General features: G+C 34.8%; 2 protein-coding genes across 2 annotated transcripts in view; one reads left to right on the top strand and one right to left on the bottom strand.

Annotated features, from left to right (window-relative positions):
• Positions 1 to 18,387, bottom strand: part of LOC123554477 (uncharacterized) — a 50,531-nt gene that overhangs the window by 20,329 nt on the left and 11,815 nt on the right. The window lies entirely within an intron of this gene.
• Positions 4,552 to 16,550, top strand: LOC128558511 (uncharacterized). The gene is made up of 9 exons (XM_053548057.1): positions 4,552 to 4,616; positions 7,014 to 7,104; positions 10,802 to 10,938; positions 12,035 to 12,186; positions 12,602 to 12,714; positions 13,249 to 13,339; positions 14,103 to 14,256; positions 15,229 to 15,373; positions 16,315 to 16,550. Exons 2-9 carry the CDS (start codon positions 7,032 to 7,034, stop codon positions 16,386 to 16,388), a joined length of 939 nt encoding a protein of 312 aa, XP_053404032.1. The 5' UTR covers positions 4,552 to 4,616; positions 7,014 to 7,031; the 3' UTR covers positions 16,389 to 16,550.

Here is an 18,387-nt window from a genome sequence, read left to right as displayed (position 1 = left end):
GTTATAACGCTTTTGAAATAAAGCAGAAACTTTTCATTCTTCTTGCATTTAAAAAAAAACTTTTATTTTCACCAACTCCCATTTTTCAGTGTATTATATACATTATATGCCAAACTTGGTGGAACTAAACATGTTAACCGCCTCGGTAGCCTAGTGGTAACGCGCCTGCTTCGAGTGCGGGAGGTCGTGGATTTAATCCCTGGCCGCGTCATACCAAAGACGTGAAAAATGGTACTAGTAGCTTCCTCGCTTGGCGCTCAGTATTAAGAGGATAGTACTAGGACTGGTCAGCCTGGTGTCAATATAATGTGAGTTGATGGGGTATCACGTCACGTGTCTACGCCGTGATATTCCAGTGAGACAGCACTATACAGTTGGACATTGCGCTCACTGCTACAAGAAGACACCGTCGTTTATATGACTAAACAATTGAAAAAGACGTCAAACCCGAACACATACATACATACTGAACATGTTGAAAATTTCTTCCAAACTGCATGCGGGCAAGTACCTTTAAAACTGACCGTATTTCTTCAATGTAGAGACTGACAGGATTTCAACATTGTTTTGAAAGGGATGGTTGACATGTATAGTCATGTATATTTGAGTGTGTACGAACTATCAACGTCTCTAAGAATGGTTAGTCAGATTTGGGTAAAGAAAAGGATTTGTTCAAAACTTAAACATTTGATCATCATTTACACTTGTGTTCACTTAGCACTTAATATAAGAAAAAAGTCTAACTTATATTAAGTGCTAAGTGAACACAAATAAGTGCAAATGATCAAATGTTTAAGTTTTGAACAAATCCTTTTAATAATAATAATAATAATAATAATAATAATATATTTTTGTAAACTAGTCTTTAATTAATGAAGGTAATATACAAAGTGTACATAACATGAAAATGAAACGTAAACTTATTTTCAGTATGGCCTTCAGTTAACAACAACAACAACAATACACATGTATACAAACATTTACGATTTCACAAAATCATATTTAAAAAAATCAAATGTATCAATGATCAATGTATTAAATAAAAGCTTCTCATTCATCCATCCGACAGACACTCACATAATTATAAGAGTATTACAGAGAATAAACAAACAACAGCAAAATAATAAAATAATAATAATAAAATAACTGACATCATTATATGTAAAAACTGGAAGAATATAATTATTTTAATCACTGGACTGTAACATAAACAAAATGTCGTTTTAAATTATTTTTGAATGTTTGTAATGTACTCGATTCCTTAATTTCAGCAGGTATTTTTTTTCCAAATATTAACTTAAATCTGACTAACCATTCTAAGAGGCGTTGATAGTTCGTACACACTCAAGTATACATGACTATACATGTCAACGATCCCTTTCAAAACAATGCTGAAATTCTGTCAGTCTCTACATTGAAGAAATACGGTCAGTTTTAAAGGTACTCGCCCGCATGCAGTTTGGAAGAAATTTTCAACATGTTCAGTCCCACCAAGTTTGGCATAGTACACTGAACAAGAGGGCCAAGATGGCCCTAGGTCGCTCACCTGTGTAACACACCATAACAGTGTAAACATGTTTTACCTAGTGATTTCACGGAGACAAATATTCTGACCAATTTTCAGTAATACCCCAGTCACACATACGGCGCGGATAGCTACGTCTAGCCACGGATAGAAACGTAGTAATACGTATGGATCCGTACCTGAGCCGTCCCTCAAGGTAGTAATCCGTATCAATCCGTACCAACACTTGGTCAAAACGTATTCAAGACTTATCCCAAACTTGCAAGTTTCTCCAACTTTTGAACATGCACAAAAGTTTGAGCGATCCGTAGCCATTTGAGCGTGACTTTAGTCCAACTTGGCTGAAACTTATTCTTCCGTAGTTAAAAAACGTAGTTATCCATACTGAAACGTACCTTGTCGTATTGATCCATAGCTGAACGTAGTTATCCGAGGCTGCCCATACATAAGCGTAGTTCAACGTAGTTCACCGCAGACCCGAACACGCGCTGGGCAAGTTGCCAGGCGCAGTAAAACGTAGTTCAACGTAGTACTTATTCGCGTCCTGTATGCCAGTCTTCGAAAGGAACCGGGATGTTATGCCAGAACAAGTTGTGTGCAAGTTTGATTAAAGTTGATTGCAAAATGTGGTCTCTATCGTGTTCACAAGCCAAAAATGGGATCTGGCCAGTTTTCGAAAGAAACCGAGTTATTATGACCATGTTGTGTGCGGGTTTGATAAAAATCAAATACAAAATGTGATCTCTATCGTGCTCACAAGGAAATTGTGGACGGACGGACGACGGACGAAGGGCGATTACAAAAGCTCACCGTGTCATTATGTGACAGGTGAGCTAAAAATGATAAAATTGGTAAAATTAAAAGTAATAATTTTTTAAATGCAAGAAGAAAGTAAATTTTCTGTTTTATTTCAAAAGCGTTACAACGGTTTACTACTTTCTGTCCAATATTTTGTCATTTCTAAGAATATCTCGCAAAAATCTTATATGTCACTAAGTTTGTAGCACCAGTAACTTTTAGAGTAGTCAACCCACATTTTTATAGACTTTTAAGAGAAAATATTTTCTCCCAAAATATGTGGGTTAGACCCTTTAAAGATGCGCCACTGTATTCTTTTGCATTTCCATGATGGTAATTATACATGATTTGCATGAAGAAAATGAGAAATACAAGTATCTAGTCACAAATTGACAGTAACATATATAAGGCCACGACAGTGTGTTTAATGTCTAAACATTTTATTAAATTAGTGAAGCAGTATCCACATTAAGTTAAGTTAGACCACACTTTGTTTATACGGTGGAAGATAGTTATTGATCTATGTTTCAAAAACTTGTAATGATACATATACACCAATGCTGATAAGAAAATTCAGAAACTGGATTCATAATGAAATATATTCTTTCTTTCCTTGAAAAGGGATTGACTGAATAATTTTGCAGATGAAATTGTGAAAACACAATAATTCATGGAAGGCCTTAAATGACAACCTGTCTTCTTGCAGTATAGCCGTATTATCAGAATGATTTTCACGAATTTCATGTGGAGGAAAAAATAGGTGACTACGTTGTGGTGGGTCTACTGTTTCCCGCCTTTTCAAACCTGAGTCACGTTTTTATCGTTCAATTTACGTGTTACGAAACAGAGAATAGGCCAAGGTAAAAACATATAAGCTGTTTGTTTCCCACTGTACTTTGTGTACGTACATAGAGTTTTACTTAAGAAATAATATATCTCCTTTCGTGAGTTGTCGCTGAATGTAATCATTGTATGGAGCTCATATGCGAAGGAATGCTATCACGAGGGCGCAGCCCGAGAGATATAAGAATACGCATCTGAACGGCAAACATTTATTTTATTCAAGACTAAATCACTAAATGAGATATATTATTTCGATTCTATACGTTACCAAGGATTTTAAAGTATATACTTGACGACATCCATTAAATATTTGCCTGTTTTCCGTTGGTTTCGTTTCCCATGCGCTGCTATGCCGTTTAACGTCATGACGTAACCATTATGACTTCTGAAAAATGAATTGTTGCATAAGAACACACAATTTCCAGCCTATTTTTGTTTATTAGGAAAATGAATCGGGTCGTGTTAGAATGCCATGTTGACAATGAGGAAGCAAATAAAAAGACATTAAGATAGTTGTCTCTTAACGACATCCGGCAAAATATGTATTTCGAGAATGCCGATTACCTAACGGGAAATACGTAATCATACGGAAATCGCCGAGTGCCATTACGGATCCATTACCTTAAGAAAAGTTTGCAACATCAGTGATAAAACTGCTAACGTAAGATTCAACAACTAGTGAGAAAGTGCGATAATTATCGAGATATTTGAACTGAAAACATCCGGATTGAGACTCTATTTGATGAGTATATTTAAGCATTGGCACTATGGCAAGTGCACTGTTCCGTACGTTACAAAAATAAGAAGAACCAGTTTGTGAAATTTTGCACGTTGCAAAAGTCAAAACTTAATTAGCGTAAACGCTTCACTGTCGAGCTTTTGAAACCCATGCCTGCTTACATAGTTACATAGTATTTAGCATCAAGAAAGCGCTCTTTATTTTACTTGTTACAAGATTCTAGCATTTTCAATTGTTAAAAAGATGATAACATGATGACCCTCTTTATTTCTGTGGAAGGTCATCGGTTAAGGCTAAAAAATACGCGGTCGATACAACGAATCAATCATTTGGTTTGTGAATGACCCCCTACGGAAATATACGCAGTCGGTTAACGCATCGTCCCCTTTTAATCATCCGACTCAATATTTCTGTCGAGGGTCACTAACACACCAATTTATTAATATCATATATAGCATTTGACTTTTACATCAAGTTACAAACATTTTTGATCGTTGTGCAAAAAAATTCAACATATTTTTATTAAGTCGAAGCATTATGTAAAAGTTACTGGAAACACAAAATTAGTTCTTGGCCTTTTCATTTAAGTTTGCATCAGTTTCACGTGGTACGCGGGAAAGTCATGCAGTTTTTCGCGGGAAAAATTTGTGTATATATAACTAACAGGACAAATCACTTTGTAGTCGCACACGGGACAGCTGCTCAGTAAAGGTAAGTTTTTTTCTTTGATTTTGATATCTAAACAATGCGCAGTTGTGGACTTTTACAACATGATTTAATAAATAATGCAACTGTTTGAATATCTTTTAAAATACACTGAACAAATCTAAATGTAATACACCCATTTGTATGGATTGTTAGGAAAGACATTAAGCAAATATGAATAACTTGCATTGACAAGTGTCTCGTTGTAAAACGTTCACGAGGTCCGCTGTTTCGATATTGTACTTGGCGTGAAGTGGGAACTGACCAAAATAACAGTAATGACTTTTAATATTAAACAGTTGTTGCTAACGAAGAGCTCATTTCCATATTTGCCCTGATCATTCTGTATTTGAAAGAAAACGAACATTACATTTTCAAAAATATGGCTCATTTTCTTTTTTGTTGATTAGCAACACAGTCGTGTTCTAAAATACCAAATTATAAACTTTAAGGCTCATAATACCTTTTGTTTAACATTCGGCTGCCACTTTTTACATTAAGAACCTAAAATATATTGTTTTCGTGTTAAATTCTATTTCCGGGCTGTCTGAAATATTTCAAATATTTGCTAAAGGTTTGAATATTATGCACAATGTAGAAAGTTTTGTTCTCTATTTTTGATTACCTTCCTTTATGACTACAACTGTAATAGTTCATGTATACTATTAAAAGTAACGCTTTTCTAACCATATTCTTATGCATAACCTCTATTTTAGATAGCTGTTTCATCTGTTTTTAATATTAAATTTAAAGGCTTATCGAAATTTAATTTCCTCGAGGCTCGAGTCTTCCGTTACTAAGTGACAACTATCTCAAAGATATAGCAACCGTTTATGATACTTCTTAAAAATATTTTTTATAAACGTTTTTACGACAGAAATGTAGAATAATAGAATAATTTCAAATGAAATACATTAGTTTATTACGCAGTAAAATTTGTAACGGCTGGTGTTTTTTGGACCGGCAATGATGTAAAATGGGGTACAAACAATAGAAGCAGTTCTAAAATCTTATGAATTGTCATTGACCTCATAATATTGTTCACTTGTAAAAACATTTAAAATTTCATTTTAAATTCTTTAATAATTTTACGCCCCCAATCCCCCCCCCCCACACACACACACCCCTTGCTGCTAGTCATTTATTCAAACCCTACTCTCATCCTGCGTCATTTAAGTTTGTTTTAGTTTCGGTTTCTTAAGTTTCTTCATATTGTTCTTGTCAGCCTCCTTCCAATGTTACCCCCACCCCGACCCGTTTTATTAGCTCGACTATTGGAAGAATTGGCAGAGCTATGATTTGCCCGTGCGTCGGCGTCAACGTACGCGTCCAATTTGGTTATGGGTTATGTTATCGTATGAAAGCTGGTATCTCGGTAACCACATGTGGGAATGGATTGAAACTTCACACACTTGTTCTATGTGATCTGACATGCAAAGCTTTAAGTGCCATAATTCTGCATTGCATTTTTACAAAATTATGCCCCTTTCCCGACTTCAGTTTTTGCATTGCTGTACGTTCCAATGAGAATCGATTGAAACTTGTTCACTGCACAGGTTTCATCACTCTGATTTTACATTTTTACAAAATTATGCCCCTTTCCCACTTGTATTCATTCAGTTGATAAGGCTGTTGAATAGTCGAGCGTTGCTGTTTCCAACAACTCTTTCCCCGACCGCTCCCCCTCAACCCCCGCCACGACAAACGATCTATAGCATAAACTAACCCCTTCCATAATGTGCTATGAAGTGTATCACCATTTGCGGCGGCCAGCACCGTCGTATGGCAACTCATGTTAAAATTCCATTTGTGATAACATTTGTGAATCTCATAAGTACAGAAAGCTTCTTTCTAGCATTATTCATGCAGTAAATTAAAGTCCTTCCCAATTTACCCAAAATAACGTTGAAATTTCAACAAAATCGGCTTATGCGATCCTATCGTTTTTTTCATTTTGCCATATATGATCCAATGTCGATCCGTATTTGCTTATTTTAAGATATGGTAGGATAAAGATGTTCTCTTCCCTTTGTCACGATTCCTTTTCATTTTGTTTTAAATTCAAATGTTTTAAACATGTGAACAATTGGATAATTACTGATAATGCTAAAATAGTTCCAGGGTGGGAAGTGGGGGTTTGTTATTAGAAGTTTCGTTAAAGACCCAAAGACCCACCACATTGTGTTACAACGTGTTTTCGGTGGTATTTTATAGACTTAACTATTTAACAAATGATATCGTGCTGTACTCGTGCAGCCGTGCTCCAGATGTTTTTAGAGTCCTTCAGTATATATGATAACTAGTATGAAATCTAAACATTTTTCCTGTCGTATGGGCTCAAAGTAGTTCGCATGTATTTGAATATTTGCTACCTATTTTTAACTTAATGTTTTGTTATTTCAGACATTATCCAAAACGAGAATGGACCCAACAATGTGTATCAAAGTGTTTGTTTTATGTGCCCTTATGTCAGGAGCACTTGGCGGCGGATTGAGTAAGTACCTTGCTGTTATCCTGTTATATCGTGACTGATTTTGTAACGTAACACAACACGAGTCTGAACGTTTTAGATGTTTATTTACACAGTAGAATTTTTCGTACATAACTTTCATAATTCATTTTGTAACTTCTTAAGTCTTAACAAGTGTCATATTTAAAACCTAACTTAATATCTACGAGTCCCATTTCCTAGGCCTCTGTTTTGACAACCGGCCCACAACCGGACTGCCCTAGACCCTTTCTGACTCGAGATCTCTAAAACAGCAATATATAGCAATTCTTTAACATCAGTTATATGCTCTGTCTGACAATTTGACGTATAAAACGTGAGGGTTGGATATAATAAACAATTACATAAATGCATCATATATCAACTTGACAGATGTGGAAAGCTTATTGATGTACTTCCTGACCTAAAACAAATTAAACAAATAAAATAATCTTTGATTGTTTTACACTTTCTAATTTTTCTAAAACGAGATGCACTTGTCGTAATGCCAAGATTAATTGCATCATTTCTTTCTATACACTCGTTAAAGACACTGTCCTCTAAATCGTACGACAACTAAAAAGGAAAACATTTAGATTTCAAAAAATTATTGCTACGTTTTTTTTCATAAGCTTTTGAAACGTAGTTACTGACAGATTATGTTATGGAAACACAGAAGAATTGTTTTTACTACTTTTTCCATTCAAAATAGAAGCGTTTGTACCGGGGTACCGGACGTAAACTGCCTTATATTTAACGACCGTTAAAGGGGCACCACAAAATAACTGTATACTTTTGTGTTTCCATGATGGTAATTATACATGCTTTGCACGAAGAAAATGAGAAATATGACAAGTATCTAGTAAAAAAAATTGACAGTGACATATTTTAGGCCAAGACGATGTGTGTAATGCCCTGCTCCCGTCCTACCTTTTAACCTTGAATTGTCACTGAAAATGCATGAAAATCCTGACTATGAACTGTGACACCTGTCAAAATGTCTATTTTATATAAAATTCTATATGAAATACTGTGGTTTTGCGTGCTTCAGTGTGGCACGTGGCCGTTAACTGTTACCTATTGTAATCATGGGTTGCATACACAAAAGAATTTGAATAGCAGCGGAGCAGGGCTTTAAAATTTTATTTAATTACTGTAGCAATATGTGCAGAAATCAGTGTATTAAGTTATATTTCAATCACATTTTGTTTTTACCTTGTATTATGGTTATATACCTATATTTTTGAAATTATGTTGAAAACAGATTGACTGAATAACTTTGCAGATGAAGTTTTCGGAACACATCCAGGAAAGGCCTAAATTGACCACCTGAAAACTTGTACTATAGCTGTATATTCCCTGTATTTTAAGAATGATTTTCATGAAGTTTTTGTCAGTGAAAAAAGTAGGTCACTAGGTCGTGGGTCTTTAAAGACCCATCACGATCTGGTGACCTACTTCTTTCACCCACAAAAACTTCATGAAATTTAAGGTAATATACAGCTATACTAGTTTTCAGGTGGACAATTTAGGCACTTCCTGAATAAATGTGTTTTCACAACTTCATTTGCAAACTTATTCAATCTCTTTTCAGCATAGTTTTAAAAATGTAGATCTATAACAATCTTGCACTGTTGAAACAAAATTTGATCGAAATTTAACTAAATACACTGATTTATGTACATATTGCTACATTATTTCAATAAAATGTTAAGACATTAAACACATTCTCTTGGCCTAATATATATCACTGTCAGTTTGAAACTTAATTCTTGTATATCTTATATTTTTCATGCAAATCATGTTTAATTACAGTCATGGAAATACAAAAGAATACAGTTATTTTGTGACACGTTTTTAAGTGAGTATTGATCCGTGGAAATTTTTCATTACCGCGGCGGCCCGGGTTCAAGTCCCGACTCGAGCATATTTATTTTCTTGATTTGGCATTTTAGGTACTTCAGAATCAAACTAATGTTCTAATATTCATATGACCAAACTTCAATTTTAAAGAAAGATCATTTTGGCAAAATTCTGAGGTCAGTGCTTTTAAATAAGACATTCGGACCATCTAACCTTCCGTCTGTCAATTTTGTCTGCGATATGTTTCAACATGTATACAAGTACTGAGTTACCTTAGTTCCGTCAAGATTGTTTTAAGGGAGTTCGGGCCCAATCACTAGTTACAGTGTTCGTTTTCCGTGCAGACACATTGTAGCAACAACCACAGGAAAGACAACTCTTACACGTACTTGATTTAGAATTTCAAGTGTATCCATAGAAAATTGAAATGCCCATAATCACTTTCAAACCTAGCGTGTCTGTAATATGTTGCACTGAGAAATAATAAATTATAATTCACTAAAAGGTGCAGATTGGAAGCTATACCGTGTTTTCGGAAGCACCATGCAAATGAATGGAGTCATTTCTTTTTGAATGGCTGCAGTTGCTAAAAAATCAGACAAATATCCCTTTGATACAGACGAAGTCATAGTAATAACAAGAGCTGTCGAAGGACAGCAACGCTCGACTATTCAACAGCCTTGTCAATTAAAACAGGGACATAATTCTGTAAAAATGCAAAACAGTTATGAAATCTGTTCTGTTCGTGTCAGATCATCAGTAGACAGCTGTTTGAATCCATTAGTGGATACTGAGATACCAGCTTACATACAAAAATTTAACCGAAAACTGATAAGTCGAAAAAGAGGAATAATTTTGAAAATGCAAAGATTGTGGGACCTGCACAGTGCATGTCAGATCATGACAATGAACAAGTGTGTGAAGCTCCAATCCATTTCCATTAGTTGATATTGAGATACCAGCTTACATACAAAACCTTTACCAAAAATTTCTAAGTCGAAAATGGGGCATAATTTCGTTAAAAAATAAGCAAAATTATAGAGTTATGGAACCTGTGCAGTGTAAGTCAGTTTATCACATTAAATAAGTGAAGTTTCAATCCATTCCCACAAATGGTTACTAAGATACCGGTACCAGCTTACATATAAAAAATACAAAAACTTAACCAAATCGGGACGCCGACGCCGACGCACGGGCGAGTCCAATAGCTCTACCTCTTTGAATAGTCGAGCTAAAAATCATATTTTTAAGGGCATAATATAATGCGAACCATAGCTCTGTGTAAAAGTGTAAACCTTGAATTTAAGCTTCGTAATTACTTGTATTCAACATAATTTTGCCATAAATACCATATTTGGTAATGCCTACATAAGGAAAGAATGATGACGTCACTGTGCTCAATATGGCTACCGTTTCATTAGTGATAATATTTAAACTGTCATATCTTTTTTGTCTGTCGTCCTATTTTCATAATTGTTTCACCATTTCATATTTTTCATTAAACTCTGTCTAAATACATACAGTGTCAAATATTCCCCTTTAAGTTTCAATCAATCCATTCTCATTAATTGTTACAGAAGTCGTTAATTACATACAAAAATGGAGAAGCGGATAGTGACGAACGAGTGTAATAACTACCTTTCCTAGAATAGTGAGTTAAAAAGCAGTGAAACTTCTAGTGTTCTCTAGCGTAAACTGCTTAGTTTTCAACACTCGTTCTGCATACTTAAGCCGCCACTGAAACTGTGTTGGAACCATGGTCTTGATAAAGCTGTTGCCAATTGTGCATTTAATATTTTAATTATCCCAAGTACAGTTTGATCCTTCATATTTTTTTCAGATTACGACTGCACTTCGGACGACGATGTTCAAATTTCCGGTTTTCCTGCAAATTCTTACTATTACGCCATGCAGAATTCCACTCAGTGCAATGTAACGGCCTCAGGAACATCAATCTCAATTTCGGGCTGTTCAAAAGTAAGATCTTTTTTGTTTAGAGTTTTAAGGCCCTAACAACTTTCTGAAATGCTACTCATTTGTTGACTTAGGCTATTGAATATGGCTAACGTTGTTCGTTCTATATAACTGCATTTTTATAATGCAAACGTGACTACAAAATATGCAAAAATGTCTTACTTTTTATGTTTTGAAATTTAATCTTCAACTTTTTATAAGTTGCTTACATAATTTATCTCGATACTTAGGCAGATTTGACAAGAATTAGAAACATTAAGAAGTAAAATGTCTTAATTCCATTTTTGAATGAATACTGCTCAATTTTACATGTAGAAAGTTCTCGTAAAAGTGTAGGCAAATTTTGTTCAGAATAAATTCCTAGATCCAGAGCATCGCATTCTTCGGAATGCAGATGAAATTTATCACTGTATACATTTGGATGAAAAGGTAGTTTTGATTAAAATGTTAGCCTAAATTGCCGGAGAAAAAAACACGAAAAATTGTCTTCCGATACAATGCCTTCTTGATAGAAATCATCAGATTTGACGTATTGTAAAGCACTCCATGTGAAAACAAATAACATTTTCAGAAAAAGATTGGTCGAAAACCAACCAGATGTGCCTTTATCGCCTTTCGGGCAATATACTAACTTATTTCAATCGCGCATTTCGGTAAATGGGTACTATACATATTGAACAAGTGGTATTTATCTTCTGGAACTACATTAGGGAAGTTCATCCAAGTATTTTCTGTAACGTTGACGAAAGCATAAAATATGCGGAGTGGCTATGTGATATGAAATATTGGGACAATGGGACTGGTGCACGATGGAAGATAAATTACCAATTGTTCAATATGCATAGTACCCGTTTACCGATATGTATGTTTTAGGTGAGAAATACGCCATTTAAATGGGTTGGTGCATTTTCTCGTTCATGACCATGGTTCTCACTCACAGGCGACCATTAATTAACTCATAAAATGATTTTCATTTCCGTATACAGAGTTCAGGCTTTATTCTACGTTATTTTTATGACGTCATGAAGCTACTTCTGGTTATCAGTCGTGCAAAAGTTACCTTAAGAGATTCATTCACGTGTATTTTTCTCTTATACAGGATTCAGAAATTTTAGTCACGTACGGTTCCTATTCTGACATGGAGACGTATTGGTTGCATGGGGGAAAAGCCGTGAATGCAGTAAAAGTTACATGCAATGAGATCCCAGTCGCAGGAAACACACACAACGTTAGTGAAATATTTTCAGCAAAGTAAGGAAATTCCCTATTTCAAGTCTTGAATACAAATGATCAATTTCAAGATAGTTATGTGAACGCCAGTCAAACACGAGGATGAAACAAACGCAACCTCATTTACCTTAGGCATACATACATTCCGTTTATACTTTTCTAAATCTAAAATAAGAAATTTAAAGAGGCTGCATACATGTTTTTGAAATGAAGAAATTGCACATTGTACGCCAGTTGATTCTACAAAACTTAACAGGAAACAAACGTGTTAACGCTATTCTAGAATAAAACGTGTAAAAAAGATCAATTTTAACACAGCCTTTGTTTTTATCATACATTATAAAAACCATAATATCTGTTACGTAATTATAATTCAAAATTCAAATTGAATATTCAAATGCAGTATCTAATTTATTCAAATTCATTTTGTCAATAGCTTGACCATTGACGAGACGCAGTCTGTTGACTCATCCTACAACGTAACTTCATCTCTCAGCAGTTACAGTGTAACTGTCGGGGATCAAATCACGTGGACAATCACTTTCCCAGGTACAGTCTTCTTTTTTGGTTTATTAACCTTTTATAATGAATTTGTCCATCTTTCAATTTGGGCAGTACCTTAACCGTTGAAACTGGTACTTACAAACTTAACAAAAAGATACTGACTGAATAGTGCAGGCCATGACCATGATCAGACTCGACTTGCCAGCAGCAGGCTAAGGGTTAGTAATACCGTCCATGAATTATTGTTGTACAATAGGTTATTTTCTATTGAACATAATTTGTCTTGAAAGTTTTTCCTACTTATTATGAACAGCTTGGTTTATTCTTTATGATACACCAAGACTTATGTGGCGTAAAAAAATTAAAACAAATATTCACCGAAGTGAGGTTTCAAATGCTTTAAAAGAGCCTTAAAAGTTTACTTTTAAATAAAAAGTTGCATATATCTTAAAAAAATATTAACATTGGGTCATGAAACCATGTAAAGTGAAAAGTGGGGGAATTAAAGTCCTATGGACATATATCTAGTTACAAACTGAATTGTGGCATTCCTTTAGGGATATATCGTTTGCATTTCAGTGGAGTACACGCTAGAAGTTACCCAATGCACAGCCAGTCCTGGAACCAGCTATGTATTGGCGGATAAAGTCGACCTCATATCCAGCGGAGGGTAAATGTTCACATTTGTTGTCTTCATTTCCTTAGACACGAGCTAGAAGCTTTAAATAGTATTTTATTTATATGAATTGACATTCTGAACAAATTTTATCGGAATCAAGTGACCTTTTTGAGAAGTCACTGGCATTTCAATTAAACCTTTGCAGTCTCAATGAAGTAGTGAGGAACAATATGCACTCCGCATAGGTTGTTTATGCTTTATTAAGAATCTGTCACAGTAGATGCGGATAGAAATATCTGGCTTGAGGGTAACTGTTTAGGATGTAACGAGGCTCTGCCGAGACAACTTTTCCTACACCAGCAAACATTCGTGAAAATCCTGTCTGGCATGCAGCTTTAAGTGTAATAATAAGTATAATAAGCATAATAAGTGTTTGCACATCAAATAAATTCAAATACCACAAAATTAATTTAGAATTTATGATTACACGAATCTTCATATTCATATGGACAAATAGCTCTAAAATCGGCATACATAACATTTACATTTTATTTGACCAAATAATATTAAAAATAGGCAAAATAACGGGTCAGTTTCATTAAAAACCAATTTTCCTCCGGAAAGAATCAAGCGAGTCATTATTTACTTTAATAAATTTTGTTTTGTGGTCCATGGCATGAACGAAACTAGTTTACCGATTGTTCAGTGAAAATTTTAAGAAATTGTAGCTAAATTTGATTCTATAGTCATTTACTGTACAACATTTTGTAATAAAATTAACGTGTATAAGAACAAAGGTTATTTTGTTTTACAGATGCCATGTTAGCAGTGAACTTATCAGCAATTTTACAGACAACGGTGATGGAACAGCGTCTGCAACAATTGAAGCTTTTAAGTTCTACAATAACGACCAAATTTTCTTGACATGTGATCTGAAGGTCTGTCCAAGCGGCTCGACCTCGTGCGACGTAAGACAATAATTTTTTCCACGATGCATTAATTTACGAAATATTTTTCTTTTTAAAAAACAGACATATGTTGCAGTAATATATATCCGAAATTGTATATCCAAATAAGATTCTGTATGTCACGCTTCATGTAACACAGAAAGATAACCACCTTATTTAATGTGAATATGTCACAATTATTTAGATTACGAACTACTTGCAGGATTCAGATCGTTAGATGGTCACAATCTAGTCATGTGTCTAGTGAATCTATTTCAAGCAGGCGCAATGCCAGTCACTGATTCGTGTTTTGAATGGCTACGATTTTTAATTAAATGTTAATTCATAACGAAGAAAAGGTGTATGCATGATCGTCTTGGATCAAATTCTAATTGAAGAAGCTACCTGCCGTCTACAATATCTTTTTTCTTTTTCTTTTACCTGCCCAGGTCTGACACCACCCACACCGGTAAAGCAGCATGCCTCCAGATTTGGCTAAAAAATTGACTTCAAATTGAAGTTTTGGTAATATTTTGAACATTAGAATATGGATTTGTTTCTAAAACAATTTTAAAATTCCAAAATCAAGGAAAAAAAGATGACCGCGTCGGGAATGGAACCGCGGACCGCCGCGGCAATAAAGACATTTTCCTGTCGTCGTAACCAATAGCGCTATAGCTGAAATAATGACTTCAAAATATAGATATTTATAATCGAGACAGTTTACCTGGAGTAAAAGCGTGACAAACGCTTTTCGATTATCATCGTAAGTAGTAAAAACAGCGAATTCTCAAGTGTTTCCGCAACACAAAGTGTCAGTAATAAAGTTTTAAAGCCGTCTTAAGAAATATAGCATTTATTTCTAGATATCTAAAAAAATATATTTTTTTGTTGTTGTTGAACGATCTGGAGGCATGCCGTTACAAAGCTGAAATATGACGTTAAGCATTACAAAGATATAAAAATTGTATAAACTAAATTATTTTCTTGCAGACTCAATGTGCAGGTTCCAGAAAGAGAGAAGTAGGAGACATATTCAAAAGATCCGCTCCGGAATCAGAGACTGTAGGATTTTACCCAAAGCAGGTTCACAACGTACTGACAGTTATTGATCCGAGCGAAAACAGCGCCATGACAGGTAACTGAAATATTCTTATATGCAATACAATAATTTGAGTATTTACAACCTATTCAAACAATATTTTACATTTCGAAATAGGAGAGCAAAAGGTCCAACTGCATATAAATTCTTCGGTTGTTGTTTAGTGATACTTTGCGATTTACTGCAGTTATGATATAAATTTACATGAATGATAGACAAGATACATTATACGTTTATTTAATTGCCTGTTGGTCAATATTCGAAGCTATTGCCAGAGGTATAAAAATTCGATGCTCAATAATTTTGACTACTAACCTCCGAGCCATTCAATAAGTGTTTTATCACACGACAACAGAACTAGATTTTGAAGTTTTGACTGATAGATATTCACCACCTGTTTACTTATAAGCCCAGTAAACAGTTGTTGAATATAGACTAGTCATATAGCACAAAAGTATGGATCGATTTATTTAACGTGTCACGTAATAAGTTATCACAACTTTTAACCGACATTAGCCACAACCTTACACGCCACACACCCCACAAACAACGTCAGTTCATAGCTGTTTAGAACTATTTACCAAAATTTTAATGTAAATTAAAATAAAAAAAAAACAAAAAACATTATATTCCTCTTTACTACAGTTGTTTCCAATCTGTCAAAAATGCATATGGCGGAATCTTAGAAAATGATTAAACCAACGCTATTTTTCAATTATAAAGCACGGGTATCAATCATCGCCAATACAAACAAAAATCTACTATTTTCAGCTTTACAGTTCTAAGACTATATTGTAATATTAAATCTTAAAACTTGCACCTTCCTGCAGTCCTTTTCCGAATTCTAACGCATTTGCAAATAAAGTGACCATTTTCAATTCTTCAGTATTATTCACTGAATTAAAATGATTGTTCTCAATGGTGAACAGTTATACTTAAGTTTACATATAGTTAATTTTATAAATTTTCTATTTCAGTTACTCCATTTGGATGGAGCTTTGTGTTCACCTTGACCTTAGTTCTCTGCATCCGTCTGACCAGATTCTTTTGATACCAACAACAAATGCCCTGCACATGGATAATCCAGCTGACGTTTGCCACGCTATACAGCTATAAGTTGTTATGTCGCATTGTGAATTGTTACATAGTACGTTATTTCATGTTTTGACTACGCATTTAAAATGATCAAAGATAATAAAGTTTTATATGTATAGTTTTGTTGTCGTAGTTGGTATGAGTGACCTTACTAAATGTTGGTACTATTCACCATGTCCAGTGTTTCACGAGCTCTGTAAATCATTGAGGACGACCTGTCTGTTCAGCAGATCAATAAAAAACATTACACGATATAGATGAACCAATCGGATCGCATGATACCTTCATTTTACTTTATAAATTGAGACGTTATGTCGCCAGCTTATTTGTTCACCCATATCGGTTGAATGTCTTAAACATTGACCTGCTCAACTGTATGGTTATCCTCAATGTCACGGCACGGACTTGGTAACGATAGGGATGAGGAGGTCAGGCAGCCGGTTAGCTCAGTCGGTAGAGCATCCGCCCTCTAAGCGAGGAGTCCAGGGTTCCAGTTCTGGATTGACTTTACCCGAGGATCGAACTCACGACCCCGCGATCCGTAGACCGACGCACTACCTACTGAGCTAAGCGGGCGAAAAAGGAAACGTTACAGTGCCTTCTTCCTGTGAAACACATACATGTAGATCTTCATCGAACTTTGTCTGTTACTTCCTTTAAATTCGTCCACTAAAATCGACAGAGTTCAATCCTAAGGTTAAAACAGGACTAAACGGGTCCTAGTTTTAACATTAAAACCTGGGATTATTTTATGAATTTGCAAAAACAAATCAATTAAAATGAAAGCAATGGGATAAGAAATACTACAGTCCATAAAACAAACAAACAAACGTGTTTGTAAACATGGACGGATCCACACGGAAGGGAAGAAGCATTTTAAAGAAATATTTCCATAGCGAAATACAATACATATCCGTAGCCCTGACCAGCCTATAAACCGGGCCAGTCTATTTTATAAGAACAACAACACGGTTGACCCATTTAAACGAGCTGTACAGCAGGCATCGGTCTTTGGTTCATTTAGCTTATTTGCGACCTGGTTTTGGAACACCAACGAGGTCCGTTTCATGTAGTTGTGTAATTGCAACGGTATCGTTCAATCTAACCTGACAGATTATTTACATATAGACATTGATTACATTTGTGTCCTTAAATTGCTTTCAGGTTCTAAAAGTAAACGCATAAGTTAATTAAAACAGTCTTTTAAAAATAATTCGTGTTATTGATTTAACAGAAGAATTTTGCTGTTTTACAGAATACAAAATTATATCGTGGTTTCAAAAGTTAGACAGTTAATGACAAATGAAATGCATTCCACTTTTAACAATATTTACTGTATTCTCAAACGGTCAATCCACTCTTCAAATCAATTCTTGTAAATTTACATTTATTGATAATATATTTGTAGTGTAATGGTCATTTGATATACAATAATACCTTTACAGACTTTAATTATCAAGATATGCACTTGGACAGACCAGAATACATTCTGTATTGTTGAGTATAGAAAGAGTGATTACCGCGGCAGTAAAAGGTGTAGATGCGTTTATAGATATAACAAAACAGTTGGTGACAAACAAGCAAAATGAAACAGTACATCAAGTTATAAACTGTGTATTTATAAATCTAGGTCCAGGTAGGGACGCAAGTTGATACTACACTACAACCACTATAAAGTGCCACAAAACTATTCATTTAATGGCAGGACAAAATAGAATTGGCGGCACAATAATCTTGCATTTTAAGGCCAAAATTGTGTAAGAAGGATGATGAGTGCCCTTTGATTTTCCGTGTTTAAAACAGACAGTTAAAACAAATAAAACGAAAATGATTTATCGCATGTTTGAAATAAATCCATTACATAATTTTGGTATAACAACGGTATAATAATATTTTGCTTTGCCTTCTGTGTATTATATATCATAGGTGCTAACAGAGCATTCGTATACAAAACA

The sequence above is a fragment of the Mercenaria mercenaria genome, chromosome 7, assembly GCF_021730395.1.
Source record: "Mercenaria mercenaria strain notata chromosome 7, MADL_Memer_1, whole genome shotgun sequence".
NCBI classification, from domain to species: domain Eukaryota; kingdom Metazoa; phylum Mollusca; class Bivalvia; order Venerida; family Veneridae; genus Mercenaria; species Mercenaria mercenaria.
This window is presented reverse-complemented; position numbering and strand designations above follow the sequence as displayed.

Coding starts and splice junctions, on each gene's coding strand:
- LOC128558511 (XM_053548057.1), top strand. CDS start 7,032: ATGGACCCAACAATGTGTATCAAAGTGTTTGTTTTATGTGCCCTTATG. Junction 12,187..12,601: donor AGTGAAATATTTTCAGCAAA/GTAAGGAAATTC, acceptor TTTTGTCAATAG/CTTGACCATTGACGAGACGC. Junction 14,257..15,228: donor GCGGCTCGACCTCGTGCGAC/GTAAGACAATAA, acceptor ATTTTCTTGCAG/ACTCAATGTGCAGGTTCCAG.